General features: G+C 42.1%; 1 protein-coding gene across 9 annotated transcripts in view; it reads left to right on the top strand.

Moving 5' to 3' along the window:
* WASF3 (WASP family member 3) overlaps positions 1–12,626 on the top strand; it is a 134,802-nt gene that overhangs the window by 106,878 nt on the left and 15,298 nt on the right. For all 9 annotated transcript variants that reach the window (XM_043575612.1, XM_043575668.1, XM_043575641.1 and 6 more), the window contains 3 exons: positions 4,164–4,298; positions 6,418–6,571; positions 10,508–10,625. In XM_043575612.1, the coding sequence (XP_043431547.1) occupies positions 4,164–4,298; positions 6,418–6,571; positions 10,508–10,625 (407 nt within the window). The remainder of the gene's footprint in view (positions 1–4,163; positions 4,299–6,417; positions 6,572–10,507; positions 10,626–12,626) is intronic.

Genomic DNA, 12,626 nt, shown 5'->3' on the forward strand with positions numbered 1-12,626 from the left:
ATCTCTCCTTCTCTCTCTCTCTCTCTGCCCCTCCCCCACTTGTGCGCGCGCTCTCTCAAACGTAAAAAGAAAGTACGAGGCTACAATTATAACATGGTGGTGAATGCTAAGGAGAAAACTACAGCAGGGAAGGGCCAAGGGGGTGTGTGTGCCTCTAGTGTGGTGAAGTGATTGCAATCTTAGCTAAGGTTGCTAGAGACGTCTCACTTCGAAGGTCACAGTTGGGTACAGGCCCGGATGAAGCGAGGGACCAAACCATGGGAGTTTCTGGGACAAAAATGGTCCAGGGAGAAAGAACAGGAAATGCACACCCCCCCCCCCCAAAGGCAAGTGTGATTGGCACGTCTGAGAAACAGCAGGAAGCCAGAGTAGTTGGGGGAGTGGAATATGCGAGGGGGTGGCCTAGTGGATGACTCCAGCGGGGTAGGTGGCCTTCATCACGTGACCTGTGGCTTTTGCTCTGGGTGGGGGGACAAAGGGCGGAAGGGTTTGAAAGCGCAGAGCGGTGGCGCCACCTGTGGGGCAGGGCCATGGGCACCGCAAGTAGTCCCTTCGGACCGGAGCATAAAGGGAGGGCACAAGTGAGGAGCACGGGGCCTTGTGTGGCCTGCCAAGAGGCCTAGATTCTATCTTGAGATGCTGGGGAGGAGGAGGGACAGTCAGATCTTTCTTTCAGAGAGATCACTTGGCAGCGGTGTGATGAACAGGTTCGAGGGTGGGAGGCGAGCCTGAAAGCAGAAAAGAAAAAAAAACCCAACAACTGTCGCTGGTTTAATTCAGGAGGGAAACGGGGCGAGTCGGAGCTCAGGGGCGCCGGGAAGAGGCAAGTGACAAGGTCTGGTGTTGGGTGAGCCGTAGCGGGAGGCAGCAGCCACGGATGACCCCGTTTCTGCGTGGGCTTCCCTTTAGGTGATTGATGCCTCTCCACACGGGGGTGCAGGTTTGAGTTAACGTGAAAATGAATTCCTGTGCGCACTTGTACAGCATTTTGGGGTTCTGTAGGACATCAACGTGGAGATGTTCATGAGCCAGTTAGGCACACAAGTCCGGCACTCAGCAAAGGGTTCCGAAGGCAGTGAACACGCGCTAATTCTGGATATCGCATCTAGTTACAGAGTTTAGAAATATGTAATTTGTGAGGACTTTATTTCATTCCCTTGCCTTTGTTGAAACCGTTTTGTATGTTGTGGCAATGGAAAGCGTTGGCAGAATTTTAAGCGACTCTAGAGGATCATACACTAGATAACAGACTAATGATTTATTGCTCAGCTGACATCAGTGGCCTTGGGGATCCCCCTTCCATTTTTGGCAGAGGGATGACTTTTTAGATACAGAATGTTTTTACTGATTCCTTTATTGCTCTCATTTTTAAAGAGAAAGTTCCTCCTGTTAGGACAGTCACACTATGGGAATTTATGAAATTGTACTGCTTTTAGATTCACAAGAAATGCTTATCTGGTGTCTGGGAGTGACCATTTAGGCAGCAAATATTTTAGTCCCTTTAATTAAGTAAACAGGAAATTACCGAGTGGCTTGTGGCCTGAAATAATTTGTGGAAGTTGCTAATTTCTAGGCAGGGAAGTTCAAGGAAGTATATGATAAAATCAGGAGATTAGAAGCTAGAAGACCAAAGTTTAGTTTCATCTTTTTCTGCCACTTACTAGCCATGAGATTTGGACAGATCACCTTTCTGATGGTCAGGTTGGTCATCTGGAAAATGAAAGCAGTAGCTCGCTATTGACCTCATAAGCCGGTGCGTTCTTTGAACAGGCGTTTGTCTGGACTCATTGGTCTAGCTAGGGCTGGGCTGCAACACTGAACAGACAGGCTTCGTTCTTATTCTCACATCTTGCAGTGTTGTGAATTACAGCAGACAGTCTGCAAAGTGGATATCAGACTGTGTAAATTGTAAAGCACTATGAAAACATCACGGTTATTCTTGCTTTAAGTAAGTATTCTTTCCAGAAGAATTAAAATGAAAACCTTATGCTCTGTGAAAGATAGGAGAATAATAAGACCTACCACAGACGGGGAGAGAATGTTTGCAGGAGACATAATCTGATAAAAGGCTGTTACAAAGACCTCTTAAAATTCAATAAAAAGAAAACTAACAACCTGATTAAAAAATGGGCAAAAGACCTGAACAGACATCTCACCAAAGAAGATGTACAGATGGCGGTCACAGCACATATGAAAAGGTATTTAATACGGTATGTCATCAGGGAAATGCAAATTAAAATGAGAAAACTACTTCACACCTTTCAGAATGGCTAAAATCCAGAACACCGACAACACCAGATGCCGATGAGGGTGTGGAGCAACGGGAACTCAGAAACACGGCTGATAGGAGCGCAAAGTGATACCGCCACTTTGGAAGTGAGATCATGACCGGAACCGAAGTCGGACGCTTAACCCACTGAGCCACCCGGGCACGCCCCGACTGCCTGTTTCTTATAAAAATAAACATATTCTTACCATACAGTCTGGCGGTCCTGCTCGTTGGTGTTTACCCAGATGAGTTGAAAACTTTTGTCCGCACAAAAACCTGCACACAGCTGTTTATTCCTCACCACCAGACACGAGAAGCAACCCAGGCGTCCTTCAGTTGGTGAATGGATAATCACACTGTGTTTCGTCCAGACAGTGGGACGTTATTCAGCGCTAAAGAGAAACTGGCTGTCTTGCCATGAAAAAGCATGGAACCTGAAGTGCTTATTACTAAGCAAGTATGATTAATTGTAATTAATGATGATTCCTACTATATGACATTCTAGGAAAGGCAAAACAAGACAGTAAAAATCAGTGGTTGCCAGGTTGAGAGGGGGTGGGGTGAGGGAGGTAAACAAGTGGGAGCATAAAGGATTTTCAGGGCAGGGAAGCCATTTTGTTGAAACTGTAATGGCGGATATGTGTGTCTTTTATGCGTATGTCAAAACCCATGGAATGTATGCCATCAAGAGTGGACGGACCCTCATGGAAACTAGACTTTGGATGTCACAATACGTCACTGTGGGTTCATCAGTTACAACAAATGCATCACTTGGGGGTGGGATGTTGATCGTGGGGAGGCTGTGTGTGACGGGGTTAGGGAATACATGAGAACTTTTCTGTGCTCTCTGATAAATTTTCCTGTGAACCGGAAACTGTTCTTAAAAGTAGAGTCTTGGGGCGCCTGGGTGGCGCAGTCGGTTAAGCGTCCGACTTCAGCCAGGTCACGATCTCACGGTCTGTGAGTTCGAGCCCCGCGTCGGGCTCTGGGCTGATGGCTCAGAGCCTGGAGCCTGTTTCCGATTCTGTGTCTCCCTCTCTCTCTGCGCCTCCCCCGTTCATGCTCTGTCTCTCTCTGTCCCAAAAATAAATAAACGTTGAAAAAAAATTAAAAAAAAAAAAAGAGTCTTATTTATTTATTTTTAAAGTGGGATCTCTGGCAGAGAGAAGATGCAGCTCTGCCTCGCACAGTCAGGGTAGACGGTTATTAAGTGTTCGTTGAATGAATAAAGGAACGATGTTAGGATTTGGAAATTCAAGCAGGTACTTATTCCTGTCTTTTCAGAAATGTTTTTATTCCATTTTTTAAAAAATGAGAGTAGTTGTGTCTGGCACTCATAAGGATCCATGCAGAAAAAATTAACTCAGAATGCAAAATAGTGATTTTTTGAGAGTGCTTAGATTTCAAAATATGGATTAGAACAATTTAAGGCCACTAGAGAATGTTAGGCGCAGCGTAAGATACCTAATGTTTCTGATCGTGAACGAAGCGGAATCTTAAATTTAGAAACCAACGTGATTTATTTAATTCTCACGGGAAGTAAAAGGAAGGTTAAGTTCCTGAGATTCTATTTATACATAAAGCATGCAAAATGTGAGCACATTTTTTCCCGACGAAGTTTAATGGGAACCAAGTTTCGCGACACCTCACGTAGCAAATGAGTGAACGTTCCATAGTGTCTTAAAACTTTACAACTTTGGGTCAATTTCAGATGTACATGAATTTCCGCAATACATTTTCAAAAGCTGTAAAGGCCTTTGACCGTGACACTGTAATTTTATAATCGTTTGCACAAAATCCCACGGGTCGACAGCCCTCAGCGGTGGTGAGAACGTGTGAAGGCTGCCTCAGCAGTTCTTAACAGATGGCTTTCTCCATTCATTCTCTCCTATAGGCAAACATGCTGAAGACATATTTGGTGAGCTGTTTCATGAGGCTAACAACTTCTACATCAGAGCAAATTCTCTTCAAGACAGAATTGATCGCCTCGCTGTCAAAGTTACCCAGCTGGATTCAACAGTGGAAGAGGGTAGGTAATGGCACGAAGCAATGAGCTAGAGGTGATGTTGACAGGACAGCAGTAATTAATTGTGGTGTCATCACTGTTTTTTCCTTGGGGTAGTGTACTGATACTTCATCTCGTCCTTTCTGGAAGAATATTAAGGGGGGGGCGGGACCCCAACATTGGGTTACTTAGTAATTAAAAGATTCTTGTCTGCCTTATATACGCCATACTCTTTTTAAAAATTTTACACATAGAGTATTTGTGTTCAAAGGCTTCTTTGAATGAATTCGGTATTAGAAACCCTAATTTAGGTCATTGGTAGTTATTCTAAAGATACTTTCTTAGCCAAAACTCACAGAATCACTCAAAGGATGTGGTCCAACGAAGAGGGAGGGTGATACGTACACAGCATGACTGAGCGAAGGCTTCTAGCTGCTACGCTTGTTGGGGTTGATGCCTGTAAATAATCTTGGTTGATCCTGCTGATTGCACACCTCGAGAAATAGCATTTACCGAAGGCCTTTAGCGTCAGAGTTTTCAAATAAAGTCAGTATTGGTAAGCACTGTGTAGTTAACTGATCATCACTTTGAGGATTTACCGTGAAATTGTGACAGTTTCACAATTAAAACTCTACAACTCCTCTTTAAAGATTTCACTTTCTGTAGCTTTCCAACGAGAGACTGAGGTTAGACTGGAAGAAAAAAAAAAAACTTGAAAAAAAGCGTAAGACGTGTCATTTCGTATTTACTTGAGGAAAACGTTCAGAGTAACAATTCCTGTGGTAGTTACCGTGTCTCGTTGCATTAAAGGGATCTTCGCATCTGCTTTTTCTCCTAGACCTATAATAGTAGTGTCAGTAACAGATGAAAGTTTCATTTATTTTTTTTAAATGTAGCATTTTATGCAATTCATCCCTCATCATTTATGTTCGGGGCTTTCCAGAGGTCGTTATTAAATTAGTGAATTAGAAATTTAACAAAAATGCAGAGCGTTGAAATTTTAATATCCATGATGAACATTCTCTAGTCTGATTTTTCCGATTGATCCTGTTTGAAAAAGGAAAACCTGGATAGCTATGCGGTCTATTCAAATGAGAAATTTTATCATCTTAAGCCAGGCATTCATTTTTCAAATTGGTATCACAACTGATTTTTAATATTTATTCATCTGCCTTCAGTTTTGTTTTTCTTTTTTTCTTTTGTGGGCTCTTGCCATCGGAACACCCGTGATAAACCTTGGGCTGGAAAAGATTAATCTGTGCACTAGATTTCCTAAGATTTTGCAGTGCGTCTCTCTCATATCCTCAAAATCATTTCCAGTCAAGATTTACCTGATTACTGTCCTTGGCATGGATGTTATAGTAGAAAAAAACCATTTGACCAAGTTAGGAAATCTGTGTTCTATCTCAGGCCTACCTTTTTTTTGCTGGGTCACCTTGGAAGGGTCACTTAACACCGTCATGACACTCCCCTTCATCGGTCAAGTGGTTAACGGACCAGGTTGGCCAATTCAAAAAGTTGACGTCACAGTTAGATGAGTTAATACACGAGGTACGGAGCGTTGTGCCAACAAGAAATAAGTATAGTCAGCCCTGATTTTCTCACCCCTGAGTGTAGTTTTTGTGTCCTGCTACTTAATTTCTAGGACTGTAGAAAGCTTTGCCATCTTTCTTTAACGTTCGCGTCAAGAAAACTTAATGCGCTTTTTACATTTGTGTGTTTTTTGCAGACGTATTTCGTACATGTGTTACAATTCAAGTGGTATTAACTGTTTGAATGTTTTTTTCCTTCTAGGATACCCAGATCTTTGCACTTACATGCCTGTTACACTCAACTGTATTCCTTGTGGTTTCTGCAAAGTGCTAGTATAAAGAATGATGCTCTAATGCTAGGTTCAAAGAAATAATTAGATCACGACAGAAGTGGGCAAGATGTGATTCGACTTCATTTTATAGAGATAACTATTATTTATAAGAGGGAAGGAAGGCACATGCTATTTAATGCACAGGCTTTTAAACGAACAATAAAAACATGATTTTGTTATCCTAGGGGATATTTACGATTGTGTCTCAAATGATGCTTATTTCTGCACAGTGAAAAATATTTCTGCATAACTCAACTTGGGGGGCTTTTCTCTAAATAGTGTCACTACAGGATATCAACATGAAAAAAGCTTTCAAAAGTTCCACAGTCCAAGACCAGCAGGTGGTTTCAAAGAACAGCATTCCTAATCCCGTTGCTGACATTTACAACCAGAGTGATAAGCCACCTCCTCTGAATATTCTTACGCCGTACAGGTATGGCTTCGTGCGTTCCTGGTGCCGTTTTTAGTCTAGATAAGCTGAGACAGGAGGGCAGTGCTGTGAAACTATTTACGCTGTGAAAATAATAATTGTATTATATATACAACAAAATTAGTTACTGGTACAGAACTGCTAAAGGGTTCATATTTGAAACTGTAGATAAACTCACCGAGAGAAGCGTGAACTGTCGCGTTAGCTTTTGTATCTGAAGTAGACACCTGCAGTACCTATCTCCTTTTGTAGATATCTGAGCGTAGATCTCTGAAGTCGAAGCGGACACATCATACGGTATCGTGTGTGATGTTTTTCCTCATATCCAGAGTCAATTTTAAAGGAACTGCCTAGTTCATGTACAATGTGGCAAAATGCGGGTTTCAGCATTTCAGCACTGCAGAAAAACGTATTCCGTGGCAGTAGGGGTTTCTAAGATGGAATAATATAGTCAGCGAATTAACCCGTTACTGTCAAATGGTAGGACACGTTATTAGGACCAGACTTCTGACAAAAAAGACTGGAGAATCAATGGCGAAGAAAATGAATATTCAGAAACTGAAAATGCTGTTTAAAAACACCTCTCCTAGCTGTTTCCACATTCGTGTTTTCTTTCCATATTCTGTCACCTCGTCTCCCATCTCCCTTATCTGCAACCTTCTCATTGTCCCTCATTGCACACAGCTTGTTCTTCTCCCACACTTACCCTGCTGGTGAACTCACTCCCTCACAGCACAGGCTGTGGTAGGGGTGGTCTTCACTGTCCTCAGGATTGGCTCCGCTGGGTGGCGTTCTTGACCGCGGAGGGAGTTCTCTGCTTCCGGTGCTGCCATCTTGGTTGGGCCTTTGGTGCTTCTCAGAGAGTGCTCAGACGTTTTTTGGTCTGAATTCCTGTCCCTTCTCAGGGTCCAAAAGGAGATGTTCGGACCCACCCTCCATTGAAGCTGTGCTAGTAAAGTAGCAGTTCCAACTGTACTCCCTTCTTTAGCACAGACAGAAAGAGTCTCTCAAAAAAGAAGTCCTAGAAATCCCCTGGAAACTGTGATGGGAGAGGGCCAACCTGTCACGGTTTTCTGGGAAATATGTCTGCTTTTCTGGAAGGTTTAGCACACGCGTCTAAAAATTGATGGTCTATATGACTAGTAGTATGGTAAGCCTAATGTTTTAACCTGTGATTTTGCTTTTGTTCATAGGCATTTTTCTGGGGCAATTTCAGTTTCACTTAGCACTAGAAGCCCTAAGGGCGGGCCTGTTAAAACTTTCCTAAGACAGCTCACTAAATATTCTAAAGGAAAAAGCCCATAAAACTCCTCAGTGAACCACTTATATTTGATAAATCAAGATCATGATTAGATCATTTGTGGTGACAGAAAAATTCTAATTATATAAAAAATGACTTGTATATATTGGATGTGTACATTCAGTTTTAGGGAAAATAAAAATGTCTCTGACTTTTTAATAGTGTGTTTAAGAAGAGCAGTGCTGGGGCGCCTGGGCGACTCAGTCATTTAAGCGTCCGACTCTCGATTTCGGCTCAGGTCGTGATCTCACTGTCGCGAGATCAAACCCCACGTAGGCCTCTGCGCTGACAGTGTGGAGTCTGCTTGGGATTCTCTCTCCTTCTGCCCCTCCCACCCCTCAAAATAAATGAATAAACGTTTAGAAAAATGGAAGGGGCGCCTGGGTGGCTCAGTGGATTAAGTGTCTGACTTTGGCTCAGGTCATGATCTCACAGTTTGTGGGTTCAGCCCCCGCTTTGGGCTCTGTGCTGACAGCTCGGAGCCTGGAGCCTGCTTCGGATTCTGTGTCTCCCTCTCTCTCTGCCCCTCCCCTGCTCACACTCTGTTTCTCTTTCTCTCAAAAATAAGTAAACATTAAAAAAAAATTTTTTTTTAAAAAGAACAGTGCTGACTCAGATGTACTTTTTGATAGTAAAATAATATTTGTGGTATATAAAATACTAAATAAAGATTGGTATTATATGAGCATTACGATGTGACCAGAAAATGACGTATTCACTTGCTATAAACACAGGATATTGCTGCTTATATTCTTGTGTTTAGATTACTGTTTGTTTACTTATACGAGCTTCTGCCTTCATTAAAGTATTAGCTCCCCTCTTCAAAAAAAAAAAGTGTGGATTTTGTATGTTTTAAATTTTGCAGCAAGTTACTGCTCAGTTTTTTCTGTATCTTCGTCTATATAGAAGGCCTCGTATCTTAGGGAAACATATATGTTTCACAATAACGTTCTTAATAAAATCTCTATAATGGAAGTCTCATACCCGTTAGGAAACTTGGGAAGGAAGCGAATTGCCATGGTTAGTGATCTTCAGACAGTTGAACTGGCCAGAATAGCCCCTGTAGGAACTTGGGCCTTAGTTTGAGATGATGAGAAGTTCAGCAGGAGCAGGAACTTCAAGGACAGGCAGGGTTTTCCCCTGGACTCATTCAGTTAGTTTTCTTTGACTGTTTAGGCAGAAACTTTTTTTTTTTTTTTTAAATTCAAGTTACTTAACATACAATGTAGTCTTGGTTTCAGGAGCAGAACCTGGGGATTCATCTCTTACCTATGACACCCAGTGCTCATCCCAGCAAGTGCCCTCCTTAATGCCCCTCCCCCATTTAGCCCATCCCCCCACCCACCTCCCTCCAGCAACCCTCAGTTTGTTCTCTGTAGTTAAGAGTCTCTTATGGTTTGTCTCCCTCTCTGTTTGTATCTTCTTTTTCCTTCCTTTCCCCTATGTTCATGTGTTTTGTATCTTAAATTTCACGTATGAGTGAAATCACAGATACCTGTCTTTTTCCGCTGACTTATTTTGCTTAGTGTAATACACTCTAGTTCCATCCATGTTGTTCAGCATAAACTTACACTCCTCTCACTGTGCCCCATTTCATTTTGCTTTTATCTGTGCCTAAAATGACTTGTTGAAGCACTAATTTGAAATGTAAATGTTCTGCTTCCTCTTGAAGGTAATCTACAGGCCAAATACTTTATGATTATTTTGAGTGTTACTGTTGATTTATATTACACCTTGGGATTTGTATTGGCTTTATGATAGGTGAATAACTCCTATAACCCCCCGGAATATTCTTTCAGACCACAGTAGTTACAGCAGGACTCGAGAATGAAATGCCACGAGTGAATTCTCTTTGTGGGTTAATTCAAACTTCTGTCACACTTACACACCTTGAACACGTTGCTTCTTTCCAAATTGAATTTACAGAGGTTGGGCCAACCTGATGTAAAAAAAAAAAGGGATAGCGTACTTTCTAATTAAAAAAAATTTTTTTCAATGCTTATTTTTGAGAGACAGAGAGAGAGAGAGAGAGAGAGAGAGAGTATGAATGAGGGAGGGTCAGAGAGAGAGGGAGATACAGAATCCGAAGCCGGCTCCAGGCTCCGAGCTGTCAGCACAGAGTCCGACGTGGGGCTCGAACTCACAGACCGCGAGATCGTGACCTGAGCTGAAGTGGGACGCTTAACTGACTGAGCCCCCAGACGCCCTGTGTACTTCTTAGTTTTTATCCTAATAGTATTGAGACTCCAGAAAAGAGGTGAATATATATACACAAACCAAGAATCCGTCCATCTGTGTGTGTGGCCCCTGTTGGAATAAGCAAAATGTTTCCTGAAATAATTGAGGTATTAGATATTGTTGTTTATGAGCCGTCTCGTGATTTTTAGGCACTTTTCTGTACTTAAACCTGAATTGGCAAGAGTACTTTTTGCCTGATTATTCTAGAAAACTTTGCCCTTCCTGCATGTTTGCAGTTTGTGTCAAATAAGGAAATCGGAGAAACGTAATATATAGGACAGTTAAAATGCCCCATGCAGACGTTATCCTCTCACGAGTTGAAATTAAATTAGTATTAACCCCATCTGAAAATGTCTAACAACCTTTCCCCCCCCCCCAACTTGTAATACATTGATTTATAGAGATGATAAAAAGGATGGGCTGAAGTTCTACACAGATCCTTCCTATTTCTTCGACCTCTGGAAAGAAAAAATGCTCCAGGACACGGAAGACAAAAGGAAGGAGAAAAGGCGTCAAAAGGTAAATAATTCTAGGACGGGAACGTGCATACTTATGTGTCAGGGAGCTTCTTGTTTAGAAATAAGTCAGTAAGTTCTTTATTTAAATGGTTGAGAGGCTGGATTTAGGGCAGAAGCAGGTTGCATTTTTTACATGAAGATACTGACCATTCAGTCTAACACAGTAATACTGTATTTCAATAAATACTATCTGATTTGTTCCCTAATACTTGCATTGCTTTAGCAGAAGTAGAGGCTAATATTTCAGTTCCGTTTGTAACTGTGTTTTATAGCTTTTCTCCTGCTGTTCTTTAAATATATATCAGGGAAACATCAGATACAATGATCTGTTCTCATCTCTTGAAAGCATTCTTAATTGGTGGGTTGGCACCTCGCTGTAATTAATCCCTTGGTGAGATGTTCATGTTGAATTGAAAAGCATGTGTGATCTGTACATATAGGGGATAGTATTTCCTAAAAAATGAGACTCCTTTCGGTGAGGTGGTCGTAGGCAAGAGAGTTGCAAGTCTAAAGGTTGACAAACATCCACATTATAAGCACTCTTAGAAGAATAAGCCACTCTGGTCAGGTGTAGGGACTTCTGGGTTTTTTTAATGTTTGTTTATTTTTTGAGAGAGAGACAGAGTGCGAGCAGGGGACGGGCAGAGAGAGAGAGGGAGACACAGACTCCGAAGCAGGCTCCAGGCTCCGAGCCGTCCACACAGAGCCCGACGCAGGGCTGGAACTCGCGGACCGTGAGATCATGACCTGAGCTGAAGTCGGACGCTTAACCGCCTGAGCCACCCAGGTGCCCCTAGGGACTTCTGTTTTAAAAAGACAGAAGACTTAAAAAGAAAAAGAAAAAGACTTCTGTCCTTTGGGGCCCAGAAATTAGACTTAACCCACTGAGAGTTAATTCTCCAAAGGCAAATATTTGCTAAGACTCATGTATATAAAGTATGTTTCAAAAAAAATGAGCACCTGTTTTGCTTGACAAAGATTAGGGTGCTTTGGTGAGGACAAATTCTTGGTCTCTTGTGGGGTGGTGGCATTAATGTGTGGCAGTATTTAGATGTACTGGCCCCAGAGAAGTGACAGTTTGGGATGGAAGAGAATTTGGGATGTGAAAATAGGATTTAAGAAAGGGACGTGGAAAGAGTTTGCAGACTGCAAATGTAAGATGTTCTCACGGAAGTCCAGGGAAGAATTCCAGAGGTTGGTTATTCATAGTCTCTCCCTGCACTGTGGGTCGGGGAAATCAATTGGGAAATTTGGGGAAGAGTATTCCAGTGGAAAAGTATTCAAGGGACGAAATTACAAAGTATTCAAGTGAAAAGAAGAAAGACCCTAATCTCCTGACAGGAGAGGAAACATTTATCTAAAGGCCCATTGGTCTCAGTCCCTATACCTTTTTATATTAACAGAGGTTGAAGAGTATTTTCCTTTAAAACCTAATGTCCTTTTAAATGGCCTTCGAGGTTTCCCTTCTCAGTGATATCTTGGCAAAAAAATACCTAATTTTTTCAGCATTGTTCTTCAGGGAAAAACAGGGTTAGTCTATGGATGATTATCACGTCTTCAAAATGACGCCATTTCCTTGCTGTTTTGTCTCATTGCACATTCCTCCGATACATAGAATTCTGATAAGGACTTTTTATTCACTTACACAGTAATGCGTCTTGAGTGCCTTCTAACTGCTGGATAAACAGTGGTGATAAAGGATTATCGCCCTCACGGAAATGACAATGTAGCAGGGGAGACAAACATGAAGTAATCATGCAGCCCACTGGAACTCATAAAGAGGGAAAGAAGTTTGCAAATTCTAGAACAAATCTGCTTTTATTAGGCAGGAATGTAAAATGAGGCCAGATAGCCTTCATTTCCCGGGATTTCGTAAACACGCGTCGCTGCTTTCAGTTTTGCACTGACAGATCTCTCTGAAGAAAAGTTAGTTCAGAAGAATTTAGGGGGTGAGAAATCCATTGTTTCTGAACTCGCTTTCCTTAGTTTGCTGGTTTCGAAA

The sequence above is a fragment of the Prionailurus bengalensis genome, chromosome A1, assembly GCF_016509475.1.
Source record: "Prionailurus bengalensis isolate Pbe53 chromosome A1, Fcat_Pben_1.1_paternal_pri, whole genome shotgun sequence".
Classification (NCBI taxonomy): Eukaryota; Metazoa; Chordata; class Mammalia; order Carnivora; family Felidae; genus Prionailurus; species Prionailurus bengalensis.